Source organism: Pseudonaja textilis, chromosome 4, assembly GCF_049901715.1.
Source record: "Pseudonaja textilis isolate UNSWEBS1 chromosome 4, rPseTex1.2, whole genome shotgun sequence".
In the NCBI taxonomy this organism is placed as follows: domain Eukaryota; kingdom Metazoa; phylum Chordata; class Lepidosauria; order Squamata; family Elapidae; genus Pseudonaja; species Pseudonaja textilis.
Window position 1 is genome coordinate 10,076,246 of NC_141993.1, and position 18,967 is coordinate 10,095,212.

At 50.8% G+C, this 18,967-nt stretch overlaps 1 protein-coding gene across 3 annotated transcripts; it reads left to right on the forward strand.

Moving 5' to 3' along the window:
- The first annotated feature begins 3,641 nt into the window (after positions 1-3,641).
- ZNF365 (zinc finger protein 365) lies at positions 3,642-17,656 on the forward strand. Of its 3 annotated transcripts, none has more exons than XM_026723927.2 (5): positions 3,642-3,801; positions 5,780-6,511; positions 11,501-11,681; positions 12,746-12,783; positions 13,281-17,656. In XM_026723927.2, exons 2-5 carry the CDS (start codon positions 5,793-5,795, stop codon positions 13,537-13,539), a joined length of 1,197 nt encoding a protein of 398 aa, XP_026579712.1. In that variant the 5' UTR covers positions 3,642-3,801; positions 5,780-5,792; the 3' UTR covers positions 13,540-17,656. The 3 variants fall into 3 exon arrangements, with proteins under 3 accessions (XP_026579712.1, XP_087788329.1, XP_087788328.1); XM_087932203.1 differs by lacking the exon at positions 3,642-3,801 and adding an exon at positions 4,595-4,747 and having other exon boundaries at positions 13,339-13,509; XM_087932202.1 differs by lacking the exon at positions 3,642-3,801 and adding an exon at positions 4,600-4,747.
- The last annotated feature ends 1,311 nt before the right edge of the window (positions 17,657-18,967 follow it).

Genomic DNA, 18,967 nt, shown 5'->3' on the forward strand with positions numbered 1-18,967 from the left:
TTTTGGGGGGCACGTCCGAATCTCTGGCGCTTCTTCGGGGGGGGGCGGGAGAAAAAATCGGGTTGGAGCCAAACCCGATTTTTTTTGTTATTAAGGTTTTTTATTTTTAATACAAATTAACAGAGTTGGAAGGGAACTTGTAGGTCATCTAATCAAACCCTGTGCCCAAGTTGGCATTTGATGGGCCTGGAAGTGTAATTTTTCAATATGTAATTTTTTTTTACATATATAAACTAGACTAGAATAGAATAGAATAGACTAGACTAGACTAGACTAGACTAGACTAGACTAGACTAGAATAGAATAGAATAGAATAGAATAGAATAGAATTTTTATTGGCCAAGTTTTATTGGACACACAAGGAATTTGTCCCTGTAAATACTCTCAGTATACATAAAAGAAAAGATACAACATTGAGAAAAGATACAACTTCCTGGCATTTCCTCCGCCATACACACTGAAATAATTTTCAGTGTTTTGTAGTTTTGTACAGTTATTTTTGACCAATATACTCATTTTGGCACATATATAATGTCACATTCTGGGTCTACTTAGCCTATTTATTTTATGTTCCACTTCTTCAACCATTTGGTAAAATCTATCATAGTATTCTGTCTCCCCTTTATTTTTTTAGTTCTAATCTATCCAGTTCTGCTCAAAGCAGTATTTTCTTTATTATATCCCTTTCTGAAGGTGTATTTTCACTTTTCCACTGCTGGGCATATCCCATTCTTGCTGCTGTCAGAATGCGTAGTATTAAATATATTGACCCTTTATTAAAGCCCCTGTTGTAATTCCTAGTACAAATAGTTCTGGCTTGAATTCTAACTGTTGTCCCACCATTTTTTTTAACCACATCAGGATCTGTCGCCAAAATTCCCTTGCTTTTTTTGCCTGTCCACCACATGTGGTAATATGTGCCTGGTTATTGCTTGCATTTCCAACATTTCGGGGATGTATTACTAAACATTTTAGCTAATCTTGCCAGAGGAAGATGCCACCTTTAAAACATTTTATACAAAATGCTCTTGTGCAATATTGGAAAAATGAGAACATTTGATGAGGACATAATTCGGAAAATACTAGGCTGTGCAGACATGGATAGATTGACATTAAAAATAAAGGACCAGGAAGACACTGAATATTACTTGAACATGGAATAGATTTTATGAATGGTTAGAGAGAAAAGGTAAAAATTAGGCGAAGGAAGATTACTGTTATGAATGAATTAAATATAAAGAGGGTTTATAATGATAAACATGTTGAGATAACTATCAGGATTACAAATAAGTTGACACAAAGAGAAATTCAGTTAAAATCACTTTGTTACATTATCATTATTGTTATTAGTATATATGTTTATTTCTCTATTTATTTTCTTTTGGCTACTTTGTAAATGAACTGACCTGACGACACACTGTATTCAAAATGTTTATGAATAAAAATAAAACATAAATTGAAAAAAAGAAATCAACTGGTGCCCAGAGGAGGCTGAAGCAAGTGCTGGGATTTCTCAGGCCTGGTGGCTGATTTGGGCGGGTCATAGATACTCCCTCCTCCTCCTCCTCCCCCCCCCCCAGGCGGGGGGGAGAAGGACGTAAAAGCCGCCCCACACATGAACACCCAGCTTCTTGGGGTGTCTTAAGAGGAGGCTCCTGCTCAGAACCAGGTGAGGAAGGGGAGCCTCGAAGCCTGCCAAATAAGCCCGTTCATTCAGATTAACAGAGTTGGAAGGGACTTCATCGCTGAAGAAGCTTCTGGGCTGAGAAGCGAAATGTCTTCCGTCCAGTTGCCTCTTGGAAAAAAATAAAGCACCTTTGGGACAACCAGGACCTGGAGGATGGAGAATCTCCATAGACAAGGGACCTTGTGGGTCATCTAGTCCAACCCCCTCTGCGCCCAAGTATGCCATTTCTGACAGATGGCAGTCCAGTCTCTTCCTGGAAGCTTCTAGTGATGAAGCTCCCACAACTTCCGAAGGCAACTTCTGTTCCATGGGTTAATTGTTCTCACTGTCAGAAAGTTTCTCCTTACTGAATCTCTTCCCTGTTCAGTTTCCATCCATTCTTCCTTGTCTGGCCTACTGACGCTTTAGAAAACAGCTTGACCCTTCCTCCTCTCTGTGGCAGCCCCTCAAATATTGGAAGCCTGCTCTCCTGTCTCCCCTGGTCCTTCTCTTCCCTAGACTAGCCAGGCCCAGTTCCTGCAATCGTTCTTCAGCTTTAATTGGTTTTGCCCCCAGCCTGATCACAGTCTTTTCTGTCCTGTGTTTCCATATTGTGGTTTTTTGAGCTGCCCTAAAGATACCTCTACTGTGGCTACTGCCCTATCTGGGACCTTCTCTCTCTCTCTCTCTCTCTCTCTCTCTCTCTCTCCTCTGCATTCTCTCTCTGTCTGTCTGTCTGTCTGTCTGTGTGTGTGTGGACCAGGCACTTCAGGAGAGAGCCAGCTCTCCCAAGCAGTTCCCGCTGGACCGACTCTGAAGAACCAGGTTGAGCCTGAGCTGCTGCTTTACTGGTGGAAAGGGTTGGTTCTTCGGGTTGGTTCTTTGGGTCAGGGAAGGTGAGTGTTTTTTCCTTCCTTGCTTTGAATATTAACGTTTTCGGCCAGCCTCTTAGGGACTGATTATTTATAAGACTCTTACTCTTCAGTAAGGCCATAGAATTACTGTGCCCAGACACATTATTAATATGGCAGTTTAGATGGCTTGCAAGTAGTATAATGAAGTCTTTTATAATAGTCTTTTCAGTCCAATATCACGCCTTGAGTAGACTTAAGGAGTTGTTTGAATCAAGAGTACTTAAGACTATTTTTGTACCCTTTGAGCTGAATAGGTCCATTTACAGACCCCTCACATCCCGGACATAAACTGTTTCAACTCCTATTCTCAAAACGACGCTATAGAGCCCTGCACACCAGAACAACTGGACACAAGGACAGTTTTTTCCCGAAAGCCACCACTCTGCTAAACAAATAATTCCCTCAACACTGTTCAACTATTGACAAAGTCTGCACTACTATTACTATTAATCTTCTCATCACTCCTTATCACCCATCCCCTCCCACTTGTGACTGTATGGCTGTAACTTTGTCACTTGTATCCTTAGGATTTATATTGACTGTTTCCTAGTATGATTTGATAGCTTATTGTACCCTATGACTATCATTAAGTGTTGTACCTGATGATTCTTGACGAATGTATCTTTTCTTCTATGTACACTGAGCATTTGCGCCAGACAAGGAAAAATGGGTGGAAACTGGACCAGGAGAGATTCAACCTAGAAATAAAGGAGGAATTTTCTGATCGTGAGAACAATCAACCCATGGAACAGAAGCTGCCTTCGGAAGTTGTGGGAGCTTCATCCCTGGAGGCTTTCAAGAAGAGACTGGACTGCCACCTGTCAGAAATGGTGCAGGGTCTCCTGCATGAGCAGGGGGTTGGACTAGATGACCTACAAGGTCCCTTCCAAGTCTGTTCATCTAATCTCATCTAATCCTGGGGAGCAAAAGGCTAATTGCGGCTCCGGAGCCTTGGAAACGGCTCAGCCCTTGCTCCGCAGCAGGGCGGAGGGGGGGGGGGGCAGCCGACGACTTGGGAGCGCGTCGCTCCGTCGTGATTTACGACTCTGCCGAAAACTGGGGTGGTTTTTTTTTTCCTTTTTTCCCCCGCAGCCTCGGATGAACGGCGCGCAGGAGGCGCGGCTGGAGGACCGCGGGGGCGCCCGGAGGGAGGCGGGCAGGGGCAGCAGCCGCGGCGGGACTGCAGCAGCCGCCGCCGCCGCCGCCGCCGCCGCTCCGGAGGTGAGTGAATTGCAGGGGGAGACGCAGCGATCGGCCTGGCTGGAGGTCGGGGGTGGAGGGGGGAAGAAGGCGAAGGCGGTGCCCGGCATTGAACGGGCGACCTTTGGAAGAGGCGGACCGGGGTGGGCTCGCCGCTTTTCCCACCGCGGGGTCCCGCCGGCCCGAGCCTGACGTCATTCGAGGAGCTGGGGCGGAAAGCCAGCGCCCGGGAAGCCCTCCCGGGGAGGAGGCTGGGATACCTCGAGGGCAGCGGCGCACCCCTCGATTGGCGGGCTCTACGTGGCCCTGCGGGGAAGCGGCCTCGCAGGACTGCGGATTGAGGAGTGGGGGGAGAGAGAGAGAGAGAGACCCCACCCCACCCCACCCGCAAAAGGCCCGCCTTGTTCCGCATCGACAGCCCTCTTGGGTTCTGGGGAGTGCGGGGGATGCCGCCACCCACCCACCCCCGTCCCGAGGCTGCTTTGGCCAGATATTTTCAGCAACCCCGCCCCGCCGCCCCCTCCCCGGTTCCGATCCCTTTCGAGGACCCGAGGCCTAAAGAGGCTTCTTCGCCTTAAGGCTAAACGTAAACCGCCCCCTCCTCAAACAAGGGAGCCGGGTCTCCGGGCGCCTCGGGGCCGAGGGGGCTGTTGCCCCTGCCCCAGAGGGGCTTTGGCTGAGCCCCTCCCCCGTGAAGCGTTGGCCCCCTTTGGAAACCCCTTCCTCTCAAAGAAGGTGTGTTTCCCCCCACCCCCACATAATATACACACCCCAACCTAGTGCTGGGACCCTCACAAGGCCCCCTCACAACGCCCAACAGGAGTGGCCCCTGAGGCTGAATGCAGAGCAGCCCCTCCCTCTGTCCCTCCCCCTTCCCAACTGGGTCCTTGCACCCAGGTCTCAGAAAAGCTCCCCTGTCGGAGAGAAGGAAGGCACCGGATGGAGAAGCTGACCTACCTGGATCCAGGTGAGTTCCTGTGAATTGGCTTCCCTCAAGAGCAGGGGTCTCCAAACTTGGCAACTTTTAAGACGTGTGGACTTCAACTCCCAGCATTCCTGTGATGACCCAAAGGGGCGTGACACAAAGGCAACACAGTCAGATAAGCAAGAAGAGTCCCTTTATTATCTCCCAACTTTGCCCCCCAATGTCCAGGTTACCTTCGGCGGGAGAAAAACTCTCCTAGGGAACAGCCTTTGACTGCAGAGAATCAAGTCCAAAACAAGGTACACACAAACTGTAACTTAAAGTCCAAACAAACCAAACTGAATTAATTAGTTCGACAGGGCAGGAGCAAGAATTCCAGATATGAAGGCACAGCAAAACTCACACAGTTGGGAAGACACCAGGAACACGGATAAGCCACATCAACACAGGATTAAAGTCACTTTTGCTCCCAGCGGCCTGCCGCACACGGCTTGCCTTTCTTATCAACTCTCTTCCCAGGTGTAGCTAATGAAGGGAATCATGGCCCTTTCCTCCCCTGTAAGCCATGTGACCCATGTTGCTCCCTTCTCCGTACCTCCCTGCATGCCCAAGGAGGAAGACGGGGTGGGCCTGGCTCTTCCTCTGAACTTCCTCTCTCTTGTTCTACCTCTCCCCTGCTCTGCCCAGCTGGACTTTGCCTTTCCCCAGCCTCCTCCATAGCCAACAGAGCCACACTCACACTCCCTGTCAGCTGTCTGGCTTCCTCCTCGGATTCAGACCCCGACAGGGGCATGACAAGTCCACAAGCGTTATAAGTTGCCAAGTTTGGGGAGCCCCCCCCCCCCGCTCAAGAGTTTGCTAAGTGGGGGCAAAATTCAGGGATGTTGGGGCGACTGAGAGGCTGCTCCTTCCTCCAATCTGGGGCTCTCTGAACGTGCTGGCCTCTCTTGCATGGGCTCTCTCAGCAGCCAGCAGAACTCTGCCCTTGCCCCGGGGATGGGATCTGTAGTCCGGAATGTTTCCTGGCCGAGAAGAGCCTCGCTAACCTCTCCCTGCTTCCTCCCTGACCGCCAGGACTGGGAAAGGAATGCAACAGAAGGCCTTTGAGGACAGCAAATCCACGTGGCAGGAATCACTGGACCATGCCGGGGTCCACATGCCCTTCCGCTGCCCACGGTGTGGGGACCATGCCCGGTTTAGAAGCTTGTCCTCCCTGAGGGCCCACCTGGAGTACAGCCACGCCTTCGAAGACCGAAGCCTCCGGCCCCAAGGTGGCTTCTTCTCTCCCCTCAAGGGTGTCCGGGCCACCTCCTCCCACCACCCCGAGACTCAGGGAACCTTCCGGGATGTGGGCAGCCATGGCGTCCTGAAGCCACGGCTCTCCTACCTGGACTTCTGCGAGCCGGAAGAGCCTCCGCCCAGGAGGCCCCTGGTGGGAGAGGCGGAATGGCCGGCCGGCCTGGGAACGGGCCCCGCCTCGGCCGAGACGGCCTGGGACCCCACCTGGAAGGCCGTGGACTCCGGCGCGTCCTTCGAGGCCCACGTCCGGGAGAAATTCAACCACATGGTGGAAGCCGTGGACAAGACCATCGAGAGGCGGATTGAGAACCTCTCCCGGGAGCTCTCTCGGAAGACGGCCGAGCTCCTGGAGGTCCGGGCAGCCTTCGTGCAGCTCTCACAGAGGAAGCAACAGGTGCAGCGCCGTGAGCGGGCGCTCAACCGGCAGGTGGACGTGGCGGTGGAGATGATTGCTGTGCTGCAGCAGCGGCTCACCGAGTCAGAGGAGGAGCTGCACCGCAAGGAGGAGTAAGTCAGAAGAGGAGCAGGAAGAGGAGCTCATGTCCGAGAGGGCAGTAGCTTTCCTTCCCCACCTCATGCCTTGACCCTGCTGCTGGAGAGGGCTACTGGGGGAGGGGACCAGGTGGGGGAAGATCTCCACAGCCATGTGCTAGCTGGTCGAAAAAGGCAGCCCAGTTTTTACCCGAAAGTAAATTACCAATATTAATACCATGTTTCTCATATAATAAGGCCGGGTCTTATTTATTTTTTTTGAGCTCCCCAAAAATGGCTAGGCCGTCTTTTCGGGGGTGTCTTAATTCCCCCCCCCTTGCATCTTTGGGCGGGTGGGCGGCGACAGCTTGGATATTGACCTCGGTGTTGGTGGGGCACGTCATATTGGGGTCAACGGAGGCAGCACCATATCTGGGTGTGCAACCAAAGTACTTCCTAATGGCAAGCCCCCCCACCATTCCCCCCCATTTCGCATGTTTTAATATAGGCTTTAATTTGGGGGGGGAGGGGCTTAATTTCATTTCATGCCTATAAAACATGCTGGGACTTCCTATTGGGGGAGGCCGTATTGTTGGAGAAACAGGGTACTATGCAGTAATTTCTCCGTGCACCCATCCCACTCTATAAAGTCTTATTAAGACCACACTAGAGCACTGCATCCAGTTTTAGTCACCACATTATAAAAATGTTGAGACTCTAGAAAAAGTGCAGAGAAGAGCAACCAGGATGATTACAGGGACTGAAGACTAAAACATAATGAAGAACGGTTGCAGGAACTGGTCATGGCTAGTCTAGGGAAGAGAAGGACCAGGGGAGACAGGAGAGCAGTCTTCCAATATTTGAGGGGCTGTCACAGAGAGGAGGAAGGGGGTCAAGCTATTCTCCAAAGCACCTGAAGGCCAGAGAAGGAATAATGGATGGAAACTGAACAAGGAGAGATTCAACCTGGAAATAAGGAGAAACTTTCTGACAGTGAGAACAATCAACCCATGGAACAGAAATTGCCTTCAGAAGTTGTGGGAGCTTCATCACTGGAGGCTTCCAAGAGACTGGACTACCCTCTTTCAGAGATGGTGTAGGGTCTCCTACTTGGGTAGGGAAGGTTGGACTAGATGACCTACAAGGTCCCTTCCAACCCTGTTAATCTGTATGTATGAGCTCCTCTCCAAAGACCCAGCCGTCCAGGCAAGGACTGCAATGGGAGAAGTGGGAGACCCCCACTCCTCATGGCTGAGCCAGAGAAAGTCCTTCAAAAGCCCTTCATCCTGGCTTCCTTCCCATTCCAATTTCTACTTTTTGTGAGTCTTAAACCAGATCAAACATGGCTGCATTTCACTCAGGGCCCTGCCTGCATGGCCACCTAGCTGCATGGGAGCCTTGGTGAGAAGAGGTGGATCCCCCCCAAGGGATCTGTTGCCAAGGAGAGGCCCCAAAGGTTGCAACTTGACGCAAAGTAGGTAACTAAGCAAATGAAAACAAGGATGTGTGCAATTGCCCTCTCAAGAGAAGTTTTCCCCCGACCCTTGGCTGAGGATTCTGAGGACAAGCTACGGGCCAAACCTGACCCATCAGCTGGGACCTTCAGATTAATACAGTGTGGAGGGACCTTGTAGGCCATCTAGTCCAACCCCCAAATAGAAGACCCTACACCATTTCTGACAAAGGGCAGTCCAATCTCTTCTTCCAGTGAGCTGTGGGAGCTCCCACCTCTTCTGAAGGCAACTGGATGCAGTACTCTAGGTGTGGCCTTACTAAGGTTTTGTAGAGTGGTATTAGTACCTCCCTTGATCTTGATTGTATCCCTCTGTTAATGCAACTTAGGGTTGCGTTGGCTGTTTTGGCTGCCGCCGCACACCGTTGGCTCGTATTTAATAGGTTGTCCGCAAAGGCTCCGTCCCTGTGTAAGGCCCAGACTCTCTCCCTTCAAACGATAAGAATGAACTTCTGAAAGGCTGGTTACTTCAAGAGGAATTCTTTATTGTGAAAAGGAAGTTACGCAGGTACTAGTCAAAGCAGGCTCTAATATGCCTCCAGGCATACAGTATAGATAAAGGGAGTTAGAACCCTTCCCCTTATTCTGATGTGGATTTAGTCAATACAAAGAAGCAACATGTTAATTCCCCCTTTTTTTTCTGGGAACTTAGCTTAGAAACGTTTCCCAGAAAGTTTCTTTCGGAGCTGGAATTTGTATGTCCCTTTCTCCTTTTTCTGCTATCTCTCCAGGAGGTGGCATGTTTCCAGGCATCTGGGCTCCAGTCCTCCAGTTGTATATCATGTGCAAGTTATACAGATTCAGCACAAGACATAAAATATTGAGGTTCCATCCAAAAGGATTACTTGTACTAACTCACCCACTTTCTTCTTGCATTGAAGAATGGCAAATACACAGATCTGACACCCTGAGATGTGGCGCCTGCAGCCAATCAAACACTCTGCCTGCTTTGCATGCCACCACCACCCCCCTCCCCAATCAGAAGAGGAGGAGAAAGCAAAGGCAAAGCTTGGCCAAGTTTTAGGATCTTGCAGAAGCTGGGAGGGGCAGAGATCTCCCCTCCAGTGAGAGAATATTCCAAGCTGAGGAATGAATATCATTAGAGGCTTCGGGGTTTTTTTCTGCAGAACAGCTGGCTTCTGTTTCCCACACAATTCCTCAGCCCAGATGTACATTAAGTTTTAAAAAATGCCCTGGCCTGGGGCCTCCCCACTCTTCACACCCCCCCAGGGATCTGCCGGTGGTCCCAAGCTGGCCACAAGAGCCTAGCTCCGTGATGGCGAACATCTGGCACACCTGCCACAAGTGGCACGCAGAGCCATTTGTGCTGGCACGCGAGCCGCAGGCAAACTTACCTCATGGCGCATGCGCACACCTCACAGCTCTTTTTTTTTTTTTCCCCGGTTGGTTTGAAGCCTTTTTTTGGCCTCTCAGAGGCTTGGAAAAAGCCTCTGCAAGGCTTTTCAGGCCAAATAATAGGCCTGTTTTGTCACTTCCTGTAATACCAGAAGTGACGAAACGGGCCTATAATTTGGCCTGAAAAGCTTCTGGGAAGCCGAAAAAGGCTTCAAATCAGCTGAAAAATCAGCTATGAGGCACAATGCAGATAAGGGGCGGCGGGGGAGGGGATTGCACACACATGCACAGGGATGTGGGGAGGGGCGCACGCATTGCATTCTGGCACGCGAATGGAGTGCATGCAATTTTTTGGCACAGGAGCCCAAAAAGGTTAGCCACCACTGGCCTAGCTATTTGGGTGGGCCTTGGAAGTGTGGCTTCTTCTGCCTATGCTGGAGGGCTTCTCTGGGCCCCCCACCTCTGCATTCCCCTCCTCTGCTCGGCTGGCCTAGCCCCCCAAAACAGCATGGGAGGAAACCCCAAAGGCCCTGGAGCACCCCTTCGCTTGATGGCTCCTCTTGAAAGTCTGCTGCAGTCTCCCAGGGAGAGACCCAGAGGTTCTGGGCATTCAGCTGGTTCTGACTGGTTCCCGGAGAACTGGTAGTGAAAATTTTGAGTAGTTCGGAGAACCGGCAAATCCCACCTCCGACTGGCCTCATTGTTCAGAGTATTGCAACGTAAATTCAGCACCAAAAAAGTAAACACAGATGACCGAGGCTTCGTTTAACTTCTTTATAAACATATGAAGTAAACTTTACAGCACCAGTTGTAGATTTCTCCAACATGGAGCAGACTCAAACAGAAGCAGACATGTTACAGGTTCAGAGCAGAGCTCTAGTTTTAGCAAGCGAGCAAGCAAGTTAGTTAGTTTCTCCTTCACTTTAGAGCTGAGGACAGAACAGAGATAAACCACGGCCAGATTCTCTCTTTAAGTTTCAGCCCTCAATTCAGCTCTTATTGGCTGACTTTGTTATTAAGCTCTATTCCAGTTCATGAATATACTCCCACACTCACCCCCATCTATTCTCTGCCTCCCAAGACCCAGCTGATTGGCTGGGTTTCCTTTGGTTGCCCTGCACAGGAGAACAGAGCTGGAAAGCAGGTTAGTGGGGTGAGGAGGGAACAGGGATTTTGCAATAACCTTCCCCTGCCACACATCTGTAGCTCCAAGTTTGCATCAGACCCCACGCCTGGAGTCATCAGGGGTGGAGGGCCCCAAAGGTGCTTTTTCAAGAGGTAACTGGACTTCCTGTTTTTTTTTTTTCCTTTGAAGATGTTTCACTTTTCATCCAAGCAGCTTCTTCAGCTCTGACTGCATGGAGGGGAATGGAAGGATCCCATCCAGTCAAAGCTGAAGAAGCTGCTTGGATGAGAAGTGAAACATCTTCAAAGGAAAAAACAGGAAGTCTAGTTGCCTCTTGAAAAAGCATCTCTGGGACAGATGTGGGTATTCAGCCGGTTCTGACCGGTTCTGGAGAACCAGTACCAGAAATTTTGAGTAGTTCAGAGAACTGGCAAATACCACCTCTGACTGGCTCTGTCCCCATCTATTCTCTGCCTCCCATTGAGTCCCAGCTGATTGGCTGGGTCTTCTTTGGTTGCCCTGCACATGAGAGCAGAGCTGGAAAGCAGGTCAGTGGGGTGGGGAGGGAATGGGGATTTGACAGTAACCTTTCCCTGGAATGGGGTGGAAATGGAAATTTTGCGGTATCCTTCCTCCAAGAGTGGGGAGGGAAAGGGAATTTTGTAGTAATCTTCCCCTGCAATGCCCACCAAGCCACGCCCGCCAAGCCACGCCCACAGAAACAGTAATATAAAATTTTGAATCCCGTCACAGGAGAGAAGTTTAGGAGCCGAGTGCAGATTCCGAGGACAAGGAGCTTTCATAGCTGCTCTCCTCTCTCTGGGGAGAAGGACCTCAATGAGGAGCCAAGCCGGTTTGTTGCCAACAACATCACGAGTGCCCCAGCCTGTCTCGCTGCCGATCCTGGGTCCCTTGGCACCCACGGTGGGCTGTGGGTGGACCAGGAGGGCACTGCTGCTTTTGCCGCTCAGTGGGTGCCACCAATCTGCCCCGCCCCGGTCCCAGCATAGCTGCCTTGTTGCCCTTGCAGGGAGGTCGTGACCTTTAATCACTTCCTGGAGGAAGCAGCTGAGAAGGAGGTCCGTGGGAAAGCCCGACTGGAGCGTTTCATCGAGAACCTGCTGCAGCGGGTTGACCAGGCGGAGAAGCAGCTGGAGAAGTACCAGCATCAGCATCTGCTGGGCAGCTCTGGAGACCTCGACCAACATCTGGTGAGCCGACGCTCCAAAGCAGGGGGACATTTTCAAACTTGACAGCTTTAAGCCTGGCGTACTTCAACTCCCAGAATTCTTCCAGTCATGTTAGCTCAGGAATTCTGGGAGTTGAAGTCCACAAGTCTTAAACGTGCCAAGTTTGAAGAGAGAGGTGGAGCCTGGGCCGTCGGTCAGCCCTCCGATGGAGAGTCAAGAGCCCCCAGGTCTGGAGGTAGCTGATGAGGAAGAGGAGGAACCGCTGGGTCCAGTGCCTGACGCGTGAATGCACAGAAGGCAGAGGAGAGGAGAGCAATGGAAATCTATGGGCCGGTCCTTGGGACGGAAGAGCCACCACTGCTAATGGGGCCTCGCCTTAGCTCTGGGGATAAAAGGCAGGAGGTGATGAATAGGTGTGGCAGACCACTATTCATCTTCCGGATGAGAGAAACTTTTTGCTAGAGCTGCCGGCATTCCTAATAAAGGAATCTTTTGAGTTCACCTTTGAAGGTTTGTCGTGTTTGGGAGGCTGGGTCAGATCAGTGGCATAACTGGTGGCCAGAGAGAAGTTTATCCTTCAGGGTGTGGCTGGACCCACTTTTAAAGAAATGGAAATGAATGCCCGCCTTATTTCTGGAGGAAAAGGTTTTCCGCTGGTGGCACTTTGGATACAGGGGAAATCTGTGCAGTTAGTGTGTGTGTGTGTGTGTGTGTGTGTGTGTGTGTGTGTGTGCGTGCCTGGAGGAAGTGATCATCCTTATCCTAGTTTCCTTCAAGATTTTATTGAAAAACCTCCTTCAGCCACAGTAAGACCTCTGAAACGCACCAGCCTGCAACCAGGCCCGGCTGGAGAACATTCCAGAAGGAGATTGTGGAGGCCTTCCTCCAGGAAGTGACGTTTGCTCCATTTAGGCAAATTTCGATCGGGGTCTTTTCAGCTGATTAATGTTTACTATGCGGTGTCATCGATTGATTTCAGAAGAATTTGCACCGACGTGCAAGAACACAGGATCGCAATAATCGATCAATAACGATTGATTTAATATCGGTTCGGGTCAGTCTTAACAAATTCTTCCTTGTTTTAGTTTACAGATCTGTCATCTTTCAAGAAAGCCAGGTGCCTGTATGTATGACCTTCCCTCCCCTTCATACGGGGGTGGGGGGTGGGTGGGTGTCTGAGCTTGGGCTGCTAAAACTACGTTTTCCGTTTCTGGGTTCCCTTTACCAGACCTGACACTCATATTCATTCATTCATTCATTTATTCATTCATTCATTCATTCATTCATTCATTCTCTCTCTCTCTCTCCCTTTCCCTCTCCCCTTTTCTATCTTCCCCCCTTCTCTCTCTCTCTCTCTCTCTCTTCCCTCCTCTTTTTCTTTCTCCCTCCCTCCCTCTGTTTCTCTCTCCCTATCCCCTTTTCTCTCTCCCACTTTTTCTCTCTCCCTCCCTCTCCCCCTCCTTCTCCCTCCCTCCATTTCTCTCTTCCTCTCCCCTTTTCTCCGTCTCCCCCTCTCCTTCTCTTTCTCGCTTTCTCCTTCCCCCTCCCTCCCTCTTTCTCTTTCCCTCCCTCCTTCTGTTTCTCTCTCTCTCTCCCTCTGTTTCTCCTTCCCGTTTACAGCTGGGGGTACCCAAACAGTCCTGGTAGTCCCCCTGACCCCAAACCTCATTCGCTTCAGAAAGGGCGGCTCTTCCTGAAGAAAGCCAAGGATGAGAGACTTGGAGGTGGCCCTCACCCCATCAAGTGGCTGCATGAACCCGCGGAAGGCTGCACTTGGGACACGGGGAGGCCCCAGAAGAAGGCGGAGGGAGCCAACAACATCGCCCGGAAGGTGAACGCAAAATCCAAGATCGGCAAAAAGAGCAAACCGCTTTACTGAGGGCGCCCGTACCTCCCTCTGGTTACGCAACGCACATGTGCGTTACCGTGTGGATGCGTGTGGCTAGAGAGATCGATCGATCTGGAGTCCTGACGTCATTCGCTTTTGATCAGAACCAGAAGGTCCCTCTGGGGCTCTGCGGAGGTTGGCCTGGAGCGGGAGTCCCCAAACTTGGCCACTTGAAGACGTGTGGACTTCAACTCCCAGAATTCTCCAGCCGGCATAGTTTACTCTCTTCTAATCCCTTCCTCTGCAATCTCTCCCCACTTTAGGAGATTAAGAGAGAGAGAAAGCAGCCGTGGCTGGCTGGAGAATTCTGAGAGTTGAAGTCCACACGTCTTAAAGTGGCCAAGTTTGGGGACACCCGGCCTGGAGGATCCGTGGCAATTCCAGGGTGCCGCCCTCTGCCCATCGAGGGGGGGGGAATAATTAGGGGGACCAGCTTCCCAGAAGCTGCATGTAGCAAACCATCATCTTCATCATCATCTGTTTCTCTACTCATTTGGACAAGGACTTGATACATTTAAGAGATAACCAAGATTGCATATGTAAATGGCCTCATTTCCATGTGACTCTGAACGAGAGGTGCCGTTAGGTTTATTTTTCAACCGCCAGGCTTCAGCAGAAGCTGAAAGAAAATGGGGAGTGTTTCGGTTGGCTTCTAAGCTTGTGGTTACCAGAATATCACAGGGAGATACTTGGGAAAGCCATTTCAACACGGATCCCTTTTCCTGCATCAATCCGGAGGAATCCATTCCACCTGGCACCCTGAAAAATCCACTTTCTATTGTCGTTGGGAGGGGAGGCTGGGCAGGAGTGGATGCAGATATGTTGCCCCCCCCCGCTTCCCAGCTCCATCGCTTCTCCACGGTTTGCGTGTGTGAGACCCAGGTCGTCACACCTGCTTGTTGTCGAGATGCTTCCGTCGCTCCTCGCAGCTGTGCGCGAGGGAAGTGGGCAATGCACGGTGCATGGAGGGTTTCCGAAATCTTCCACTCCCGGTGATCCAAGTTTTGGAAGATCCCGCTTGTCCTCTGGTGGGGCGTCCACATTCCCACCCAAGAGAGTTAGCTGTTCTTGCACGGGGAGGCTCTGTGGAACGATGGCTAAACTCCCCCAAGAATTCTCGGTGTCATTCAACAACGTGTGATTGCTGCTTGGTTGAGGGTGGAGTGAGAGAAGGATGTCATAATGCAGTGATGGTGAACCTTTTTGTTATGGTGTGCCGAAAATGCGCAGGTGCTGGCACCCATAATGCAATGCGCCCCGTCCCCCCTGTGCATACATGCACAACACTCCGCCACCCCCTTACCTGCACTGCGCGTGCCTCCCAGCTGATTATCGGTCCATTTGAGGCCGTTTCCGCCCTCTTGGAGGATCAAGGAAAGCTTCTGCAGCCTCAGGAGGCCGAAAACCGGGCCTTCTGGAAATACCGGGAAGTGCCTGTTTTCAGCCTCCAGAGGGCCTCTGGAGCCCGGGGAAGGCCGTTTTTTGCCCTCCCGGGGGCTTGAGGGAAGCCTCTGCAGCCTTTGGAGGTTGAAAAAAGGGCCCATTTCGGCATTTCCAGAAGGCCAGTTTTTCGGCCTCCCAAGGCTGCAGAAGCTTCCCTTGAGCCACTGGGAGGATGAAAATGGCCTCAAACAGGCTGAAAATCAGCTGGGAGGTGCACACGTGCGCAGTGCAGGTAAGTTTGGCTGGGGCTCGTGTGCCCGCACAAATGGCTCCGCGTTCCACGCATGCCGTAGGTTTGCCATCACGGTTATAATGCCATTGCTCAGAGGGCCTCCTGCCAACGCGAAGGGCAAGCAGAAACATCTGGCTCTGCTAGCCTGGAGTGGAAGCAGAAGGGGTCTTGCTGTGCCTGATGCATCACAGACAGATCTTGGCCGAAGGCAGCAGTGGACACAGGGAGTTGGCCACAGAAGCTGAGCCAGCAGCTGGCCATCCCTGGTCTTTTGCCCCTCCGGAGCAAGGAAGCCAACGGCAGAGTTCCCTCCGCTTCAGGCTGGGAGGCAAGACCAAGGGACAGAAGCCACTTCCCCTGGTCTCGCCAGGAGCTTCTGAGTTTGCCAAAGAAAGAAGGGGGAAAAAAAACTGGGATGGGATTTCACTGGGGAAGCCTCTTGGAAATCCCTTCCCTTCGGCCGTTGTGTCTTCTCCATTGCTCTGGGTGGCTGCCCTTGGGAGATGCTGATCTTCATGCCAAATTGACAGATAGTTTAACTTCCTTCGAGTACAAAAATATATAAATATATATATATATTGCCCGACTACGTATCGCTCCTTTTTGAAATGCTTCAGATAAAAGATGTAACATGTCTTGATGTGAGGTGGTTCTGCGGTTAAGCGTATTAAGCCTTGTGGATTGTTTTCCTTACAAGATTTCAATTTATTTGGGGCAGGGGGTGGGAAACACATTGTTATGATTGTGGCAATAAAAACAGGGTTTGCAATATATTTAAACCAGAAGTAAGAAACAAGCAAGAGCATTGGTAACTGCAGGGGTTGATCGGTCTGTTAAAACGTTGTTTCATTTTGTAATGTCGGGGTTTTTTTTGTCACCTGTCCAGCTTCCTGTTTCAATTGAGAGTAATTCTCTCCTTGGAGGCTGTTTTGAATAGACCCCCAAATATCCCAGTCGTTGCTGGGCTCACACCTCTGACCTGCACAGATCTAGAGAGCCACTAGATGGGGACATGGTGTTGGAATGTCTGTATCCAGTTGCCTGAATTCATCCATTCGCTGGCTAGCAGGGGGCAGTCCCCAGATGGCCCTGAAAGCAAATCTCACCCCCCACAGCCCCCCATCTGATGTAGGAGACCTCTCTGCCTGCTTTTATCCCAATTTCCTTGGGAAATTCCCATCCCACACTTTAAAAAAGAGATCTGGAGCGATTCCTTGCCTGGCCAGTAGGTTGTAAAGCCAGCCATACTACGCGAGGCTCCCTGTAACTTCCCATGGCTCCAACTAGCTCAGAGGTGTCAAACTCAAGGGCCAGGGGCCAGATCCGACCCGGAAGGGTGCTAGATCTAGCCCACGGAGCCTGCCTGGAAACAGCAAAGGACCAGCCCACAGTGCCTCTGTCAGTGAAAACAGAGCTCGGGAGGGCTCCCGAGCTCCGTTTTCACTGGCAGAGAGTTGCAGGAAGCCACTGCAACTGAAAATGGAGCTCGGGAGTGCTCAGAGCATTGCAACATAATTTCGGTGCCAGAAAATTAAACACAGGTGGCTGAGGCTTCATTTCACTTCTTTATAAACTTATAAAGTAAATTTTACAATACCAGTTGTAGATTTCTCCAACATGGAACAAACTCAAACAGAAGCAGACCTGTTACAGGTTCAGAGCAGAGCAGTCCTCATTGGCTGACTTAGTTGCTATGCCTATTCATTGGCTGACCTTGTTACCACGCTCTATTCCAGTTCATAAATATACTCTGAAAGGGAGCCCGTTTTCGCTGGCAGAGGGCTCAGGCCACCACAGGTGCCTCCTGACACGAGTGACATCGAGCTGGCCACGCCCCCCCCAAACATAACCCTGATGCAGCCCTCAATGAAATTGACACCCCCAAACTAGCTGATAGCCTTCTGGCTGTGGCCTCAGCAGCTAGCCAGAGGGAAGAAAGGGGAACTCCCCTCCCAAGATTATCCCTGCACCCTTCCTTGGGGATTTCAGCTCAGAGGTGGGGAACACGGCCTCAGCACAGCTGCAGGGCCTCTGGTTGTGTCCAGGCTCCAGGGGAGCGGACTCAGAGGGGGGGTGCCTCTTTCTAGCAGTTGCCCCTGGGGCTTTGCAATGCCGACTTCCATCCTGGGTTCTTTCTGAGCTCAGCCGGAGGGGCTGCCTCTTTCCTGGAGGGTCTTGGCTGCTGTTCCTTCATGTCCCCGGCCCCGCCACAAAAAGGACTCGCTCCATTTCCAGCTCACCTGTGGTTGCTGTTTTTCACGACAAAAGACCGAGGGCAGGTCGTTTTCCTTGCTACCCTCCAAAGCTGAATCAATCCGTTCCAAAGCAGTTGGAATGCACTGTAATGCCAAATAAATAAATAAATAAATAAATAGAGGAAGAAATACATTTTAGATGACTATGAAAATGCCTAATAAAGATTATATTTCTCAATTACATCATTCTGCATGGTCTTCCAGTGTTCACCACCAGAGGTGGGTATTCAGCCAGTTCTGGAGAACTGGTAGTGGAAATTTTGAGTAGTTTGGAGAACCGGCAAATCCCACCTCTGACTAGCCCCACCAACCCCATCTATTCTCTGCCTCCCATTGAGTCCCAGCTGATCGGCTGGGTCTTCTTTGGTTGCCCTGCACAGGAGAACGGAGTTGGAAAGCAGGTTAGTGGGGTGGGAAGGGAACAGGGATTTCCCTGTATCCTTCCCCTGCGATGCCCACCAAGCCAGAACTGGTAGTAAATTTTTTTGAATCCCACCACTGTTCACCATCCTAGAGCAGGGGTTGGCAACCTTAAACACTCAAGCCACAAAGTTCCTAACGGGAAGCCCCTCATTCAATTCTGGAGGCAACCAGACTCTATGGTGGTTCCCCCACCATAGAGTCTTCTCCTAGCACGGCGTCCTTTTTCCTCTGCTGACTGGAAGTCTAGTTTCCCCACCATAGAGTCTCTCCTAGTCCAGCGTCCTTTTTCCTCTGTCCTAACCAAAAGCCCTATCAATTGTGCAGCCGACTGGCAACAGGAAGCTGCAGCAGAGGGATGAAAGAGCCACATGCGGCTCCAGAGCCACAGGCTGCTGACCCCTGTCCTAGAGAGTCGCCATTGGCTTACACAGTTCTCCGATCTCCATTGAACAGGGTGAGGCGACCTTCCCCCCCAGCCCAAGGAAGGAGCTTGGCTGACCTTCTCAGGCCTCTCAGCTGGGGGTGCGGGTGGATTCTGCATTTCCTGACCTGAACTGGGACCAGCACATAAGGCTGGGCAACGTATGGGAGGACCTTGTCTAAGCTTCCAGACCTGCAAAAACTGCTCCTACTCTGTTATATGTTGTGGCTGAACTGTGGGCTTCTCAGAGACCCTCCCAACAGACACTGCCCGAGTCCTGGGCCCTATCTAACAAAATGAGATTCAACGTAGAGAAAAGGAAAGTCTTACATTTAGGAATGAAAAAACAAAAGCACACATATAGACTGGGTGAAACCAGTCTTAATAGCAGTAACTGAGTGGGATCTTGGAGTCTTAGTGGACAACCAGCTAAATAGGAGCTAGCAGTATGCAGCAGCAGCCAAAAAAGACAATGCAATCCTAAGTTGCATTAACAGAGGGATACAATCGAGTTCAAGTGAGGTACTGAAACCACTCTATAAAGCCTTAGTAAGGCCACACCTAGAGTTTTGGTCACCACACTAAAAATATGTTGAGACTCTAGAAAGAGTGCAGAGAAAAGCAACCAGGATGATTAGGGGACTG